The following is a 20,089-nucleotide window of genomic DNA, read 5'->3' on the forward strand; positions in this document are numbered from 1 at the left end:
TTACTGTACGTGTTTTGCTTCTGCTTTTGCTAAACCAAAAAAAAACCCATGAATTATATTTGAACATTTCCTTCATCTTTTATAATGACATTGAACTTCTAAATTTATTTCGAGTACTTAGAGCACCCCCATTGAAGGTTTATGGGGGAAGTTCACACAAAAATCAAGAAAAAATAATAATAAAATAATTCAATCCCATGAACCTCTCTCTCCTAAAGCTCTCTTGGCTGAACCCCTCTCTCCTAAAGTTCATCACTGTAGCGCGGGCCCCACGTGTCGTGGCGGCCCGCGATTGGTCTAGTTTTTTTTTTTTTTTTTAAAAAAACAAAAAGAAAAAAAAAAAAAATTTAATAATAAAAAACTGAAAAGATGAACCCCAAGAGGGGGTTCATTGATGTGGATGCTCTTAGATCACTGATGACATCACTGTCCTAGTGGAAGCCATTAAATAGCAAAAATAAAATAAAAATCCATTGACTTATTGTAGTACGTAACAATTGACTTCCTCCTATTTCATCTTCAATAATGGTGCTGATATAAAATACCTTAATTTCTGAAGATTTGTGTGGATAGATGTAGCTTTCATCTTTCTTAAAAAATTTCCTCAACTAGCTTTCAGCTCTTGCAAATTGTTAAATAAAGATTCAGTTTTTTTTTGTTAGTTTAAAAGATTCATTTTCTTTGAACAAATCGAGATTCTTCCTTGTCTGAAGATTCTTTCTATAAACAAGTGATCGAAGAATCTTTCAACTACCACTCCCTACATATTTCCGAAGAAACATATCCACTTTTCCATTTACAACAATATAAAGTGCGAGGAAGAAGAAAGAAGATATGGCCACGTGTCCTCCTTTCGACTTCTCGGCGAAATATTACAACGGTGGCGGAAGCGGATGCGAGAGGCGGAGCAGCTTCTTCGGAGATACTACGGTGCTCGACCAAGGCGTTGGGTACGCCGTTATTCTCGGGTTTGGTGCTTTCTTTGCCGTCTTCACATCTGTGTTGGTTAGTCTTCGTTTCCCAAAACCGAAATATTACTTTACAAAAAAAAACAAAATATTATTATGAAAAAATAAAAATAATATCTCTTCTTTGATTTACTCGTGACCACACAAAAATGTATACCTTTTTTTCTTAATGTATACCTTATCTTATGAATTATTTGCTTCAGAGTAAAACAAATGATAGTACTTTCCAAAGGTGATATATGCCCAAGCTAGACGTTAATAAGGATTTTCCACTATTTTGTCCTCCAACTAATTGTATTTTGGTCGATAATATATATGAAAACCGTGGCCAGAACAGACTTTGAAATTTAATGAAGTATACACATTTTAAGATGTTGACAAAAAAAATATACACATTTTAAGATAAATTTTAGTAAATTTATGTATTAAAATGATATAATATATATATATATATATATATGTTTGAACAAAATCTGTATATATTAATTTTGAAAATTTGAAAGTCAAAACTAATGTATTTTTAGGATAATATATGCATAATGATCTTAACTATATCTATCTAAATACGAGTGTTATTATATATTCAGTTTTTATTTGATAATTTTTAAAATAGAAACAATACTCTAAATTCGAATACACTAGTTTGCGCAGGCTAAAAATGGTTTGTTTCGTTCCATGGTCATATTCAAAAGATCTGGATAACAAAACTTGATGAAACGTAACAAATAACTTCTTTTTCTTGAACAAGGAACATAACAAATAACTAATTTGATACTTATCCGAAACAAAACAGATCCTGGATATAAATATATTGAATAGTGTACGCGGTTTGGGAGTTCGATTGAGTACGGCAGTTCACTGATTCGATAAAAATTGGATTATGATAAACAAATTCTGGGATAATGAATGTAGGTTTGGTTAGAGAAACGATATGTGGGGGCTCAACATACCTCTGAATGGTTCAATACAGCTGGAAGAAACGTCAAGACAGGACTCATTGCGAGTGTCATTGTGTCACAGGTAAAAACATGATTTTAATTCAGACAATAATTGTTGGAAAAAAAAACAAATTCAGACAATATATATATGTATGTATTTAATTGTTATAATGAAATACAATTACTGATTTATATTCCTGGTCGATGGATGCGTAGTGGACATGGGCTGCGACAATACTACAAAGTTCAAACGTCGCATGGCAGTATGGTGTTAGCGGACCGTTTTGGTACGCTAGTGGGGCCACCATACAGGTTAATTCCCAAAATATTAACTATACAATACATTTATATGTATTTTATAATATGGTTTAGTTTATATATACATAATGCCATGTGGATGATCGATGATTAACAAAATAGGTACTCTTGTTTGGTGTGATGGCGATTGAAATAAAAAGAAAAGCTCCTAATGCTCACACGGTCTGCGAAATAGTGAAGGCTCGGTACATGTACAATCTTAATTATTATCTACTTTATTTAAAAAGACACTTGAACCAAGCTGAATTATCTTGCAGAACTAAGCCAAAATTTACTAGAAACCGAACGGTTCTATGAAAATCCAAATTAAGTAAACAAATGAAATAAGTGATATAATCAAATGAACTGAAACTGATATGTGATCCCAAATAGTAATAATTAACTAAGGATAAATGTGGTTATATTTGATGGTCTGGTACTGGTCGGTCCAAGGACTAGGCATGGTTTATTTGTGATTTAATGTTCTATTTCTGAGAGTTGAGACTAATTTCTTTTTATATGTTTTTGGTAAATCAAGGTGGGGAACCGCAACACATATAGTGTTCTTGGTGTTTTGTCTGGCGACAAACGTGGTAGTGACGGCTATGCTATTGCTCGGTGGCTCGGCCGTGGTGAATGCTCTCACCGGAGTGAATATATACGCTGCAAGCTTTCTGATTCCTCTCGGTGTCATTGTTTATACTTTGGCAGGAGGACTTAAAGCTACTTTCCTCGCAAGCTATGTTCACTCTGTCATAGGTAATTACAAAACTCAAAAATAATATCTACATATTTATATAAACTATATTTCCGCAAACAACTATTGTCTGAAGTAAAAATAACTCAAAATTACCAACCGGTTAATATACACATACTTTTAGAATTGTTCCATATTCATAAGCTGAACCGATTATATTCAAACAGATAAATTGATAAACCAAAATGAATTTTAATATGGTTAGATATCCTTGCAGTTAATTGTTGTTTATCATCTTTGTTTGGTTTGTTTGTTTGGTTTCAGTTCACGTGGTTTTAGTCGTCTTTGTGTTTCTGGTCTACACTTCGAGTAGTGAGCTTGGGAGTCCATCTGTGGTCTATGACCGGCTAAGAGATATGGCCGCTAAGTTAAGGACTTGCACTGAGCCACTCTCACACCACGACCAAGCTTGCGGTCCGGTCGACGGCAACTACAAAGGCTCTTATCTCACCATGTTGAGCTCTGGTGGTGCTGTATTCGGTATCATCAACATTGTCGGAAACTTCGGCACTGTCTTCGTCGACAATGTGAGACTATTTTCAACTAAGTCTATATTGGGTCTATAATTCTTATATTCCAAAGATTGAATATGAGCTCTGACACCATGACAACACCAATACAAACAGATAGGTTACAAGCACATAAGCATTTATAGTTTGTTCTAGTAAGATTTATTTCCCAAAAGTGTATATATTTGAAATATGATATGTTAAATTTTGAAATATTAAATGTTACATACAGTATTAAACAAAAGAATTATCAGTACTCGTCACTATGACACGCATTTTGGAAATGTGAAAGGTTACATCTTGAGTAATTCGGAATCGCATAACCATTTCATCATTGTGTTATTTGTTTTTGTTAGGGTTACTGGGTGAGTGCAATAGCTGCTCGACCTTCATCAACCCACAAGGGGTATTTGCTTGGTGGACTCGTGTGGTTCGCTGTGCCTTTCTCTCTAGCCACCTCCTTAGGCCTCGGCGCACTTGCCCTAGACTTGCCTATAAGCGCAGATGAGGCTAATCGAGGTCTAGTCCCGCCTGCTACTGCCATTGCTCTCATGGGTAAATCAGGATCCTTGCTTCTTCTCACTATGCTTTTCATGTAAGTACACTTTCTTGATCATATAAAGTTATCAACAAAATTTTGGCATACCTAAAAAGTTGAGCAAACAGGATCTTTGGATTATTTTTACGAAATTTCCGTATGATTTAAATTGATATGTTTTTGGTTATCTTATTTTATTACAAATAAAGTATGTTTTATAACTCACTACTCAATTTGATTCCGTTTTGGTTTGTTTGGTTTTACCAACTAAATGCTCATCAGAATTATGATAGTTATGGTCACTGTTTATCCTTAGGGCTGTAACATCAGCTGGTTCTTCCGAGCTTATCGCGGTATCATCTCTCTTCACCTACGACATCTACCGAACATACATAAATCCTAGAGCAACCGGAAAACAAATCTTGAAAGTCTCAAGATCCGCGGTTCTTGGATTTGGATGTTTCATGGGGATTCTTGCAGTGATCTTGAACAAAGCCGGTGTTTCCCTCGGATGGATGTATCTCGCGATGGGAGTTCTCATTGGCTCTGCGGTTATTCCCATCGCTTTCATGCTTTTGTGGAGCAAAGCTAATGCATTTGGTGCTATTCTTGGGTCGATCTCTGGCTGTGTTCTTGGGATTGTTACTTGGATATCCACCGCAAAGATTCAGTACGGACGTGTCGATCTTGATACCACAGGGAGAAATGCTCCCATGCTTGCTGGTAACCTCGTTGCTATTCTAACAGGTCAGGACTCTACTACTTTGACGAAATTTCGGCTTCGTTCCATTTCTTTCTTTCACTTGAATTCTTGCTCTTTCTTATCTTTTTTTTGGTCAATAATACTAGGTATAATTAAGTTTTTGGGTTGGATTTTAGTAGTTGGTGGATAAAAAATTTACAAAATGAAAGTAGATAACCAAATTAAAGTACATTATGTTTTTGGAAATAAATGAAAGTAAAACATAGGACCATGGTAAAATGGTTTCAACACTCTCTCTATATTCAAAATCTTCTTTTTTATATTTTTAACATTCCACATCATCTTATCTCTCTTCCACCTCATTTATTCAACATCCACTTCATTCTAAACCTATATAATAATTTGTTTTAAAAAATTTAACACCCTACCCCACAACTTTTAATTTATATTTTTGTTTTTACAACATAATAAATACATATTTATAATTTGATTATAATTAACCTAAAAAATAAAACAAAAATATATTTAATAATATTTATTTTGAATTATTATACTTCACTTACTTTTTATAATACGAAAAATTAATATTATAAAAAAAATATTAAGAACATCTTCATTTGGTGGGAAACCAAAATTTTGTATATTTTGGAGCTGATTGGAAGTTTGGATTTAAAATTGATAATTGTTGGGATTTTTAGAAGTTAAACGGAAAATTAGAAGAGTTTTGGGTGCTGAAAGGATTATTATTGAGATCCATTTAACCAAAAAAAAGTTTAAAACACTAAAATAGTTGATTATAACGAAAAATGATGTTTTTTCTGTATCCAAATGAAATAAGAGTAGCCTTTATTTATAGATTAAAATTTTTTTGAATTTTGATATAATTTTTTTTAAATAGTTTATTATAAAATAAATGGGTTCGAATTATTGGATGGGGATAAAAATCAAAGGAAATCTGCACATCCAATGAGAACACAACATTTAAATCTTATCCTGAATTAAAAAAAAAATAGTGTTGCCCTAAACATTTATACCCGCTCACGGTGCCATGGGCCACAAAAAAAAATTTCAACTATTGAAACTTTCCAACACTTGTTAAGCCCACGTAGATTTACGCAGAAATTCAACACCCTCACTGCATGGTCACAACCGTTGAAATTGGTTTTCAACACCCTCGTTGTGGATGGTCTAATGAAAAATCTAATTAATGTATGATAGTTTCAGCTTGTTTTTTTAATGTACCGACCAGTTTCTAATATTACTCTGAACGGTTTTTTACATGATTATTCCTGTTTGGTTTTTGTTCGATTTTTGTAACATTTTGTTTTTGGTCCTGTCTTACGTGTAAATATAAAGGAGGGTTTATCCATGCGGTGTGTAGTCTAGTACAGCCACAGAACTACGATTGGTCGACGACAAGGGAAATCAAAGTGGTGGAAGCTGAGGCTCTAGGGGACGATATCGATGTTCCTGTAGAGGAGCTAAAAGAAGAGAAGCTGAGAAGAGCCAAAGCTTGGATTGTTAAATGGGGTCTTGTCTTTACTCTCCTCATTGTTGTCATCTGGCCAGTTCTGTCTCTCCCAGCACGTAAGTATTTCCCACATATATAAATCAAAATTAAATTATTTATTCATACCTAAACTTAACGTTGACTGAAAGTTTGACATCAAACAATCATGCATTGTCCATCGATTTCAGATGTTGAATGTACTTGAAAGTTATCAATAAGTAGTTGGTTTAATGGTGAAGTTCCTTAGTACAAAAAATGTATGAACTTTGGATGTCAAAAAATTTATTCACGTTGAGAGAAGTCTACACTTTAAAATATTACATGATTTGGCTGTCATGCTACGTGGATGTACAGATTCATAACCTTATAATCATAAAAGAATAACTAAATATTATCGTTCTTGCAAAGGTTAGAGACTTAGAGATGAAGTCATTTCATCTATGTTTATTACCGTCGTCTCTTTTAGCCTGTAGACGTCTCAAAAAACAGACCAAACTTTACAATAATAAGCTGTTAAAAATTGCTGATAAATCATTAACATCAATTAAACATTCGAAATATTGCAGGTGTTTTTAGCAGAGGATATTTCTGGTTTTGGGCAATTGTGGCTGTAGCTTGGGGAACTATAGGATCGATTGTGATAATTGGTTTGCCTTTGATAGAAAGCTGGGAAACGATCAAGAGCGTTTGTATGGGAATGTTCACTAACGATAGGTTAATGAACAAGCTTGATGACTTGAACCATAGGCTTCAAGCTTTAACCAAGGCTGTACCAGAAGCTGAGAGGATTTATCTGCTTGAAATCGAGAAGACAAAGAAAACCGATGAAGAAAGTTGAAGAAAGATCAATATGGTTATATGAAAGATTGATTTTCTTCTGCTTTTGTTTATATGCTTTGCTTGCTCGTTTTTTTAGTTTGTGTGAAATCATATCAGAACTATCTCCTATTGTACAATGTGTTTCTTATCTAATGTACTATGCACATGCTAATTTGTTCTTATTTCACTTGTCGTCCTTCTTTTATTGGTGTGATTTTTCTCAATTTCGACACTTGGAAGCTGCACATAAATGATCATTGTTGATGAAAAAATAACATTTGTAAACTTTTAACTGTAGATTGCTGAATTGTACGACTTCTCCCTAGATACCGGAAAGGCAAGAGCTTTGGTAAGGACATATGACCTTGGTCAATATTCATGTAGTTTTCTAGACAACATGTCCAAAACAGTAGCTGTATCAGAGGCCAACCAGATGCACAACTCAATCGACTAAGGAACCAACCAGGTCATAAAAATCATACCTCAAAAACCAAGACAAAATAAACTATCTAGCTAATTGACTTTAATTCCTAACTCAACAGAGCTCCAAGGCTATGTAGAATCACTTCAAAAGCTGCCTGGAAATCTATGCAGTTTACAAACTAGAGGTTCTTTAAATCATGTAGTTGCAAATATATTCTAGCCCAACGGTTTGCCCTACCCTAAAACCAAATTTGAATTTCAAGATCATCATTTTGGATACTAATATTTTAAGAGGATCATATTGGGTAACCGACTCACATCCCAGGATCTGAAGAAAACAAAGAAGATGATAAACTTGACGACGTGGTCTCAATTGATTCCTCATCAGACGAGGTGTCTCTAGAAGAAGAAGGTTCTGAGCAATCTGTGATTAGCTCCTCCTAAGCGAGCACGAAGTAAATCCACCTCTAAGCACATGCAGTCTCACTTTTCCAGCCATATGACGCGGTTCAGTCCCCGTATCTTCAGGTAGAAACCTTTGTGTCCAGCCGGGTTCGCTCCAAAAAGTTGGCTGACATGGTGCAATCAAACAAAGGTATGATTAATACCTAGCTCGAAATATAATTTATAAATGATTTGTGGAATTAGATGAGTATGATAAGCGGGGATAAATCTTGAATAAGACAATGATGCAGTTGCAGTATTACTCAGAGGTCATGCCTGATCTTTCTCCACGCTTTAGAGCTCTCATCATCATTTCTACCTACAACTGGATTCTCACTACATACAAAACCATGTCTCAGTGGATAGAGCAAGGCTGGTCTACCAAATAGCGCATGGAATTCTGTTTGATGTTGGGAGTTTGAACTACAAGCAGATTATGAGTTTGGGAATTCTCCAGAAGAACAACTTTTGATAGCTCATCTTTCCTCGTTTTGATCACCGAAATACTTCAGAAGTAATGTCAGCCTTGACCTAGGGCAGGAGAGAAAAACTTTCGTCCAACGCGGTACAAGAAGGACAAGCGAGTAGGTGAGAACTATGGACACATCAAGAACAAAGCCAAAATGAAAAAAAAAAAATTTCTGATGGAAGAACTTCTACTCAGTCAACTCAAACTCCACCACCTCTTCTTCCACCATCTGGTTCAGGATCTTGATCTCGACCTAAAATGGTGTCCAACCACGAGCTTGGTTCTATCCAAGTACCATAGGGAACTATGGCTCAGGAGAGCCATTGGATACTCATCAGGACACGGCCAAGGCTCTCTAAACTTTCACTGGTATTATTCAGGATCTAGTTCGATCAAGTGCAGGTTAGTTTTCTTTTCTATATTTATGAACTGAGTTGATAATGTTTGTGTTTTCAACTCGTGTGCTCACAAGCAGGGGGAGAAGAAGAAAACTGAGACGAAACACAATCTTGCGGGGGGGGGGGGGGAATCGTCTCTCTTTGTTTCTATATTTTACTTTTGCAATTGCATCTTTTGTTGAAATCTTTATGATCCTATTTTCAGAAAATCTCGGTTTATGGTCAAGCATTTATGTGTTGTCTTTTGATTAAGATGTAGTAAATACTTAAACCTTTTTAGGACAATCTAAATACTTTGATGTTAGCCATGTTTCTGTTGAATACTCGTGTGTGTGTGAATGTATGTGTGTTTGGATTGGATGTCTTTATCTTAGGTACTTGTGAGACGCACAAATTAAAAAAAGGTGATTGAAGATGTATGATAAGAGCAAATATGAAGTAGTTCATTAAGTGCAACATGAACTACTACATAGAGGAAGGGAATGACGTGGAAGATTTACTTTGGAGCAGCTTAAGGGAAGTCGTTAAAAAAAGTAATCGCCCTTTAAGAAAAAGAAAGATTTCCTTAATTGGTGAAGAACACAAAAGGAAAGTTTTAAGATTTGTAAGTCTTTAGTTTTAGGGTTGCTTCTAAGTATAAAGAGGCGTGTGGGCATCGAATGTGTCGCCAACACACTTAGAGAGCTTTTAGCTAGAGAGTTTTGGTGAAAAGACAAAACAAAAGACTAAGGAGTTAGGAGTGTGAGTGATTCAAGAGGCTTTGTACAAGTTCTTAAACACAAATGACTAGTTCAACGGGTCAAGGTTTGTAGCTGTATGAACGATTGCTTTTAAGTAAAAATTATAAGTGCATTTAAAAAATTAATGTAGCTGTATTTCTTGGAAAAGGATTTCTTTGTGTTATAGTGTTTTTACTTTTTGTAGAAGATAATTCTCACATTTATAAATAGAGAAGCAATGCTGTTTCGACTATGATGGAAACAAAGTCAAAGATGAAAACAAGATGCGCTGCATCTGAAAGCAACATAAAACCAAACGAGCCAAAAACAGGGAAAGCAACAAAAAACCACAAGCACGTTGGTTTTCATAAATACTTTTCTTGAAAACCAACCCATCGGGACATATTATTGTAAGACAAATAAAGTACGTACCCAGTTATTTAATAATCCACAAGTATGTTGGATACACCAACGTCCTCAAAGATCAACAAGCATAGACGTTATATTCTTGAGATGTCCATCGGGACGGGTGAAGCCATCTTGTTTATTGTAGGCAACATTTACAGCACGTAAAGTGTCGATCATGACTACCTTCAGAACCTGGCGGGGCACATTGATTGGCTTCAAAATCTCCTCATTCATCATCTTATCATATTCCGCAATCAACTGATGAAGCTTTCTGAATGCTTCTTCTTCAGTAACTCCATATTGCTTCTTATAACAGTTGACCGAGCCCGTCAGATATCCTCTGTTCATGTCATCCTAATCATGTTACGTAAATGTTAAATCTATTATCAAATAATAAAACCAAATGAATCATTGAAAAAATCAAATCTTTTACTTACCTCATAGCCAAACATATCATTAAATACTCGTGCTTTTGTGGCAATTGCTTTATTGAGTTTGTCTCTACATTTCAACCACTCATAAGCTTCTTCCTTGCAGATATTCTTCATGGCCATCAAAACACATGCCAAAGTAAAATCTAAGGCAATCTCGAGTCCAGCAACATCTAGGTACTCCTGAAAGCTAGGCAAGTAATCCACACTTGCCCATTTGGCGAGTTGAAGGTTGCTTCTCATATATCTCTTGAACTGGAATCGCTCAAAAGTTTGAAGATGTACAGTTATTACTATAATTACGTTGTTTCCAAAAAAAAAACATTTACGATTGCTTACGTATTCAATTGTAGCTTCCATACTGTAAACCGCTCCTAATTCTGAGCCAAGTTCTCTTTCAAATTCTTGGAATGTACCAATTACAAATTCAACCACTGATTTTAAATAATCTGGTAGTCTATCCATGGCATGATCGTCGAGATCCCACCTACGTTATCAATATAGGCATCATCATTTTCTCTGTGATTTTTAATGTACAATATCAATACCGTGTAAATATTTGTTGTATGAAATTTGTTAAATTAGCGTTTTTAATTTACCTTTTTATGTCATAACACATTCAGGTGTCAATTAATACGTTACATATTTTCTAATTAATGCCAAAACTGCAAATTAAATTTGGGGGGGGGGGGGGGGGGGGGGTGGGGGGGTTAGTGAGAGCTACATTTATAATGATTGTTAGAATTTTAAAAGTCTATAGTTATTGGCTAATGGATTCTAACATTCTTATACAATCAAGTGTTGTTGGTTTTATAACTCAAAATAGTTTGAATATATTAAAATTAACAAAATAGTTTATCTTAACTACGTGATACATTTCCCCGATTTTCAGAGATTGAACCTATTTTTAAATTAGACTAGTAGACACCTGGATAAGATTAGAAGAAATGTTAAACGACACTGGAGAAAACACAACATGATATATCAATTTCTGAAAAGATAAAATAAAATTTATTATGAGGAGTGGAAGACTCGAGCTACTTTAATAATACGATATAGATAATGTACCTTTCAAAAAAAAAAAGGTACCTTTCAAATATATGGGCGAGGATTTCGACCTCGCGAAGAGAAGCATATCTGTCACACGTATCATCTACTATTACTTGCATCACGTAAAATTTTGTCAGAAAAATTCTCACTCGTGAATATTTTGGCTCCAGGTACGTTAGCGTATGGAGGTTCAATTCCACGAGTATGTCTCTGTAGTAAGGTGGCAACTTAGATTCAAAGTCTTGTTCCTTGTACCATCTTGCATACAAACGTTAATATTACACCAAGCTGCAAAAGGTAGATATATTATATTATAAGAAATTTTGGGGAGAAATGATTAGTTACTTTGAAAGGATTTTGAGTTCTTGAAGGTAAAGTAGCTGGAGGAATTTAAAGTTAAGCTTGGAAAACTTGAGTAGCGTCAGGTCGCTATCTTCTTCTTTTTCGTAAAACCGGATAAATTCCTTTGCCACTAATATCTCCATGTTTTTATGCTGTGGTAGACCCAAAGAGTTTCGTATAAGTCTTGAGAGATTAGGTTTGCATGTACAACTTAACGACTCCAAGTTACTTAATGTGAAGGTTAAAGCTTCATCCAATATATAATCTGTAGTCGTCCCCATATGCGCAGCTTCATACAAGCTTAGTATACCCTTAGCATCTCTTGTAAGACATTTCTTAAATTCTCCATGGTCCCCTAAGAATCTCCCAAAAACATCTGTTGGCCAAAATGATTGTCATTCGGTCAAATAATAACAAATTAATAGTTGTACGTACGAACAACGCCTGTCATGATCCACAACACACAAGTAGGAATAGTCTCAAGTTATTTGTAGATCCTATCCAAATTTTGTATTAAATAGATTTCTGATTCGTACTTAAATTTTTATATGTCAAAAATTGCAAGACCTAATATATAATAAATTCAACAAAAATTTGACAATCTAATATATTAAAACAGAAGTCATGACTTCTTTTCATGTGTGATTTTTTTAGTTTGGACCATTCCTAGAAAATATCATATTTTACATAAGTTCATTATTATATCTTTTAATATCTTTATCTTTTATTTGAAATACAAATAAATATATTTAAAATGTTCTAACAAAATCTTTTTAAAATTTTCTTAAAATCTTTTTAAATTTACTTTCGAAAAGTAGTTAGTTTTAATTTAAATTATCATAAAATATAATCTAATATATTAAAACAGAAGTCATTACTTCTTTTCATGTGTGATTTTTTTAGTTTAGACCATTCCAAGAAAATATCATATTTTACATAAGTTCATTATTATATCTTTTAATATCTTTATTTTTTATTTGAAATAAAAATAAATATATTTAAAATGTTTTAACAAAATCTTTTTAAAATTTTCTTAGAATCTTTTTAAATTTACTTTCGAAAATTAGTTAGTTTTAATTTAAATTATCATAAAATATAATTAGAAATTAAAATTGAATATAGTTTTGGTTTATAAACGAAAATTTAAATAAAATGAAATTAATAAATTTTAAAAATACATTTACTAATAATTTTTAAAAAAATTTGTTAGAAATAAATATTTATTTCTATTTTTTTCAAATTTGTTTTCTAATAAAATAAAAATCATGATTTTTTGATGAGTGATATTTTTATTTGGACCATCATTTAAATTTTCTATTAAATGTATATCACTAATGCTAATATATATAATATTTTTAACTACTTTAATCATAATATCTTTTATATCTTTTAATTTAAAAAAAAAAATTAAAATTCTAACAAATCTCTTGAAAAAGATTATAATAAGATCTTAATTGTCATAAATTAAATATAAATATTTTCAACTAATTTTGTAATTAGTAATGAAATGTTACTAAAAGAATAAAATTATATCTTATTTTATCAATTTTATAATAATATCTATCATTTTAAAATAAAAACGTTATATTGAAAAAAATATTATAAAATTATTTTAAATTGATAAGTTAACATATTTTATTTTCATAAATATAAAATATTTATGCTAAAAATATAATATGTTGGTAGAACGGGTTAATATTAGTAAACTATAAAATACATGTATAAAAATTTCTCTTATCTTAAACTTTTTAATATACAGTAATTTATTATATAAAATTAATAAACATTAAAAATTACTAAAAAAATCTAGCGATTTGAATTACGGATCATGATTATAATAAATTAAATGTAAAATTGTTTTCATATATGTTGTTTCATGCATTAAAAAAAATTAGTTTAGTAATCAAAAGCAAATTTAATAGGACAAATATATAATAAGCAACATATATATGTGATGATTTTAACTTACAGCATGATAACTAGAAAATTATTATATTTGGCATAATTATACAAACATTTAAATATGTGAATAACATTAAAAAAATATATAATAATTATGTAAAACAAATATCTATATATATAAATGTGAAAATATAACCGTACGGGTGGAAATCTAGTTTATTTCTTTAAAAGTGAAGTTGTGTTCAAATGTACTGCCGGAGATCCAAGTTAGAAATGATATGCAATATAAACTCTATAAAATTTATAGAATCTCCCAGTGGCGATCCATCTTAGAAATGATATGCAGTCAAACTCTATGAATTAATATTCAATAAATAAATAGTTACATAATAAAATAGAGTTTTATTTGTTCTGGGTTGGAACGTTTCTGAATATAAAATTATAGGTTAATAAGTTTTTTTGAAAAAATATATGTAAATATACGATCTTATTAAAATTATAAATTATAAACTAATATACAAATTAATATAAATATAAATAAATTATATTGTTTGTTTTCATTTGTAGTGAAGTCTATCTCTATTTTCCCTTAACATTTCAAAACATTTTCTCTATTACTTTATGAAATTACAACTAAAATTCATTTATTTTCTATGGTATATATCATACACACCAAACAATGTAATAAAAACAGTATGAAATTCAATTTCATAAAATTTAATAAATACAGAAACATTGAAAGTAGTGTTTTTTCTTATTTTACATAAAATATATTTTTAATTTTTTTTACAAAGAAGTCTAATATGAAACTTTATGTACAATGAAAAATATTTTTTACATACAATATTTTATATTAAAAGTACTCATATATGTTTAATTATTACAACAAATATTTACAAAATAATATCTAACATTTACATTAATATTTATTAATATATTTGATATTTTCTGTAAATTGTTTTTATAGATATTCGAAAATTAAAAATCTGAATTAGGTAAATCTTTAAAATTCTATTATCTGGATCCGTCCTATCTACCAATGAAAGCTTCATTAGGCTCCTACCAAATGGAAATCAAACTAGGGAGCTAAAGCCAATCTCTTTTCAAAATAACATGGAAGCATCACGTACTCCAAAAAATCTCATTTGAGTATTCTTAAACTGGTACGGTTGAGATTTGTCCCACTAAATCTAACTCAACTCTTGGTCATTCTTGTACTATCTTTTTTTTTCTCCACTTGTGTGTTATTTCAGTTAATTGATTTATTTTAGTTGTACACCCAATAAAAATATTTTCTAGATACCCAACCTCGTACTACTAGCTACACAATTGCATGTGCTAAAAAGGGTCTATGATATATGATTATAAACATAGCCAGAAAATCCTCACCAGAAGAAATGTTGTAACCATATGTCCTGAAAACATAGAAAATGACTGAAACAGTGTATAAATCATCTTCACCCGCCATCATCTCCTCTATCTTTTGGAAACCATCTTTTAGAGTCTCCACGATCTCATCCTCGAAATGATATGCGACACCAAGTGTCACAAGCAAATAGGTAAAAAGAAATTTCTTCTTAATGCCTTTGGAAGATATGAACATGTTCCTCACTTGTGGCTTTAGTGCCTCTATCTCTCTCCCTATCGCATCCATTTGCTTCCAAAAAGGAAATACACCCATGAATTCATGTATTTAACAAAAAAAAAAGACTTTGTATGAGAGAGAGAGAGAGAGAGAGAGAGAGAGAGAGAGAGAGAGAGAGAGAGAGAGAGAGAGAGAGAGAGAGAGTGACAAATTGATGAGAGTAAAGAACACAAAAGTGTTTATGGAAGAATTATATTAGACTCTCATGAAAATAATGTTATAAGATGCATAGTTTATATAGAGAATAAATCAAACTAATTTCCTAAACTAATATGAAATAGCATATAATAGATAATGATAAACTTCATATTCTAATATATTGATGTATATCCTAATATTGACTATTGGATTGGATCGATCTTCTAGATCTCTCAATACCCTCCCTCAAGCTCATACGTGGTAACACATATGAGATTGAACAATCTTCAAATTAGGTGGTAGAAGTAGATCATGCACTAATCGTTGCGGAAGCTTGATGAATGTACCATAGCTTGCGATTTTGCAAGCAGAGATAGATGATCTGAGTTTTGGTTTGAATGTTTGTTTTATCCATCCTACAATGAGATGATTGTTTGCTCTCCAATTTTCACGGTAGGGTGAATCGGCTGCCGGTAGACTGCCGTTAAGAAATCTGAATCTTCGTGAGCTAATAGCCATACGAAAATTGATGAATGAATGTTTGAATTGTTGAATGAATTTTCCTTGTTTCAAATCGAGAAACAAAGGAGTAGAGAATAAGTTTGATGAATTGCGATTTTGCAAAGACACCAAAACTATGATTGAATAAAAATCTTCTTCTTCAAGTCGTGAATAAAGAAGTTTTTGAATGAGAAGTGATTGTTCTGCGATTTTGCAAGACAACACGAGAATAAAGATGTTTTTGATGTTTTTAGTTTTGTTCAGGCTCTGATACCATGACAAATTGATGAGAGTAAAGAACACAAAAGTGTTTATGGAAGAATTATATTAGACTCTCATGAAAATAATGTTATAAGATGCATAGTTTATATAGAGAATAAATCAAACTAATTTCCTAAACTAATATGAAATAGCATATAATAGATAATGATAAACTTCATATTCTAATATATTGATGTATATCCTAATATTGACTATTGGATTGGATCGATCTTCTAGATCTCTCAATAGAGAGAGAGAGAGAGAGAGAGAGAGAGAGAGAGAGAGAGAGAGAGAGAGAGAGAGAGAGAGAGAGAGAGAGAGAGAGAGAGAGAGAGAGAGAGAGAGAGAGAGAGAGAGAGAGACTTACTGAGAAATCTAGGTTACCAAAGAGGGATTGATGATCCCATTTAGAAGGGAAAGGCTTTCTGATATTACGATTATTTTCTTCATCTTCACAAGCCAGAGGATTAGCCGTCGCTTTCAAAGAAACAAAATGTGCATGGTTACGAGGATATGACGTTGCCGGAGAACGATGGAGTTTGCATGCTGGAAATAAATTGGTTTGAGAACAAAAGGAGAGTCTCGATCCAGGTTTTGTTCCAAATATTCCAATGGCTTCCATGTTCACCACTGATGATATGGGAATCGAGGATCCAGGTTTCACTACCAAATTTATAGGCACAATGTTTTTGTCTTTTTTTTGTCGGCCAATGTTTTTGTCGCATGAAAGGAATAATAACTTCATAAAGAAGGAGATTTATTCTTTTATATTTTTTCTTTATTTGGTACTAAAAGCTGGTGTAACCGCAGCGGTTGCAGATGTGGTTGCGGGTGCAGTTGCGGACGTTTGCGGATGCGGATGGTTGCGGGTGCAGTTGTGGGCGTTTGTGGATACGCGTAGTTACGGTTTTAGGCGTTATTAAGAGATTTGTACGACTGGTACATCGGTTAGAAATTGGTGCGTTTGCGGGATACTTATGACTGGCTAACTACCAAGCGCATCAATGGTTAAATAATAAATCAATAATATTTAAATTTTATATAATTATAAAAATATTAAATCATATTATTATAATAAACATAAAATTTATATTTATAAATTATACTATTAAATTTTTAAGAAATTATACAGAATATTTTGTTTTTAAATTTTATAGTATAAATTAAAATATAATATATATATATTTAGTATTAATGTTATTTTAATTTTTAAATTTAATTGAATATTTTATTCTTGAATTTATATTGTTTTTTTGTAAAAAAAAGGAAAACATTTATCCTCCCGCAATCGCCCGTAACCGCAAACGGTAGCTAGAAGCATCTTTTGAATTTAAGAGGTCCAGAGCGGTTTGAAGCGCTTTATAGCATTTTCAGTGATTGTTTCAAACGCCAGCAACCACTATCAGCCGTAAAAACTGCGTTTGCGGGTGCTAGCGGGGAAACTAGTCATGCCCTAAGTGGATATGCAAACTGTAATTTTGTTTTTCATCTAATTTTTTGTTCTTTATCTAAACAAAATTTTATGGCCTCTCCACTTTCATCTAGGCCTCGGCGTTCAAACACCCGTTCGGATTCGAGTAATGTATTGTGAATTTTTAGGTATTTGGCTATAGGGATCTAGAACCCGTTCGGGTATTTTTACATATCGGGTCGGTTCAGATGCTTTTAGTTCAGGTTCGGTTATTTCAGGTCGGGTTCGTAAATTTTTTTACCTAAAAATTTACAATTAACTTATATAATTATAAAAATTTAATAGGTTGGACAATTAATAGATTTGGAAACAAAACTTTAAAAATAGAAAGACATTAATCTAGTTGTTGTTTTGAGAAACTGAATACATGAACTAAGAAGCTTGACATGCATTTTAAGTGAATAATAAATTACTATATGCAACTATATGTATATTATCTGATCTTGAGTCATGTACAATATCAATATAAATATTTTGAATAAATGAGAGAATTAAACTACGAATATAGGATTAAACATACATATGTTCGGTTTTATTCGGATATCCGTTCGGGTTTAGATATTATCCGTCTGGAGGTTCAGATATCCAATCTCTCCTAACTCAATACCCATTAGGATATTTTGCTATATCGGTTCGAATTTGAATTCGTCGGATTCGACTGTCGGGTAAAATGCCCATGTCTACTTACAACAGTTATTAAGATCTATTTCATTTTCAAGCTTTGCATAGATATTTGTATGAATATATTTTATAAATAAATATGCGTCTAAAACTCTCGTCAATAAATTTTCTGGAGAGAACGATTCTTGCGTCTTCACTCTACTGAAGTACGGGAACTTTTTTTTTTATCACCTGTACGCTGTAACTTAACAGAGAAGCAGATTTTTTGTTATATGCATTATTTCTGACTTCTCAGCACTACAAAAAAAACAGTGTAATTCCCAATGGAACACAATCTGTTAAGAATACTCAGGAATTCCCGACGAGAAATCGACGAAACGCAGTCCATCAAATCTCGTCAAATAAAAAATTATAGACACAAACGGATCCATCGAAAATCCACTAGGAATTTGTCAACATTAATCTATTAACCAGATATTGACCCGCTATCTCAAGAGCGGATATATGTTTTGTTTTTAAATTTTTTTGTCTAATATAATTTATATGTTTGTGTGTTTATAATTATATTTTTGTATGATATGAATTTAATAGAATATATTATTTTTGTAAGTATATTAAATAAATCAAGTTTCATATGTACTTGTGTCTTTCCTTGTATCATATATGCATTTTTTTGTAATCATATTATGTTTTTATATGTGATCATATGATAGACTACATGTAAGGGTAAGAGTTCGGGTTCGATTCCGACTATTCAAATATTGGTTTTTAGATGAGAGATTAAAACCTATTTGGATATTTATAAATTTTAGTTCGGATTGAGTTTGGATCATTACAGGTTCAGTTCAACTCATTTAAATTATGTAAAAATATTAAAATACAAATATAGTCGCCCTTTAAATTATGTAAAGAAAAATTTGTTTTACTTTCTTTGAAAATTTTAATTTTTATAATTGTATTTTTTTGTATTCATATTATATTTAGTATTAATTTAATTTAATCTATTTTGGTAGTTAAATTAATGTTAAACATAATATGATTAAAAAAATATAAATTTAAAAATAAAAAACAAAACAAAAAATATACCCGCTAGAATCAAGTGCTTTTTAAAATAACCAGCAAAAAGTTGTAATCACAAATTTTTGCAAGTTTGATGTAAACTTAATAAAATTCTAAGGATATTGTTTATTAGTATAATTTATGGCAGTTAATTTTCTTTCTAATAAAAAGGCAAAAATAAAAATACATATATTTTACTCTTCTTGACATCATATTGGGTATCTTCATTGTTTGAAATATTTTTTACTGGGTATTTCTTTTTGATGAAATGATATGGCATTAGTTGTATTAAAAAATGGCATGGGCTATAGAAAACTATTACATAAGAAACGAAATCTATGAAATTAAAGTCACTCGACAGTTTTAGCTATATAAAAAGTGGGTCCCGATTATTTAGGAGTTTATAGTGGAAGTTATTTAGCGTACAAAGTAGTTAGTGTTAATTGTGTTTTAATAATATTGATATATGAAAATAATTGTTGGACACTATTTTTATCAATGGGTCACACTACTGTTTTAATATAATAGATATTACCTCTCCTCCTTCACAAGATATCACCAAAAAACATGTTTCTTTTGATTATTTTTTATCGTCAATGGATAAACCTACTACAGATTCGGAGACAAATTCACTTACACAAAACTATGCAGATAGTATTAGAAACAAAGACAAAAAGTTGGAAACTGTTAGTAGTTCCCTACAGATTCCTGGGAATTCCTGACGGGTTCTCGGCGAATTTGGGATTTAGGAAATGAAATAAACATATT

At 31.9% G+C, this 20,089-nt stretch overlaps 2 protein-coding genes across 3 annotated transcripts; one reads left to right on the forward strand and one right to left on the reverse strand.

Moving 5' to 3' along the window:
* The first annotated feature begins 506 nt into the window (after window positions 1-506).
* On the forward strand, window positions 507-7,221 carry LOC106427493 (urea-proton symporter DUR3). The gene is made up of 10 exons (XM_013868224.3): window positions 507-1,005; window positions 1,881-1,988; window positions 2,123-2,218; window positions 2,327-2,409; window positions 2,742-2,962; window positions 3,225-3,487; window positions 3,826-4,064; window positions 4,324-4,754; window positions 6,067-6,297; window positions 6,787-7,221. Exons 1-10 carry the CDS (start codon window positions 835-837, stop codon window positions 7,056-7,058), a joined length of 2,115 nt encoding a protein of 704 aa, XP_013723678.1. The 5' UTR covers window positions 507-834; the 3' UTR covers window positions 7,059-7,221.
* A 2,748-nt stretch (window positions 7,222-9,969) lies between these two features.
* LOC106427450 (terpenoid synthase 28-like) lies at window positions 9,970-16,792 on the reverse strand. 2 transcript variants are annotated; one of them, XM_048740641.1, is made up of 7 exons: window positions 16,538-16,792; window positions 15,074-15,282; window positions 11,727-12,089; window positions 11,421-11,639; window positions 10,701-10,818; window positions 10,338-10,586; window positions 9,970-10,254 (listed from the first exon to the last, which is right to left on the reverse strand). In XM_048740641.1, exons 1-7 carry the CDS (start codon window positions 16,790-16,792, stop codon window positions 9,970-9,972), a joined length of 1,698 nt encoding a protein of 565 aa, XP_048596598.1. The 2 variants fall into 2 exon arrangements, with proteins under 2 accessions (XP_048596598.1, XP_048596597.1); XM_048740640.1 differs by having other exon boundaries at window positions 10,671-10,818; window positions 11,727-12,099; window positions 15,015-15,282.
* Between the last annotated feature and the right edge of the window lie 3,297 nt (window positions 16,793-20,089).

The sequence above is a fragment of the Brassica napus genome, chromosome A9, assembly GCF_020379485.1.
Source record: "Brassica napus cultivar Da-Ae chromosome A9, Da-Ae, whole genome shotgun sequence".
NCBI classification, from domain to species: domain Eukaryota; kingdom Viridiplantae; phylum Streptophyta; class Magnoliopsida; order Brassicales; family Brassicaceae; genus Brassica; species Brassica napus.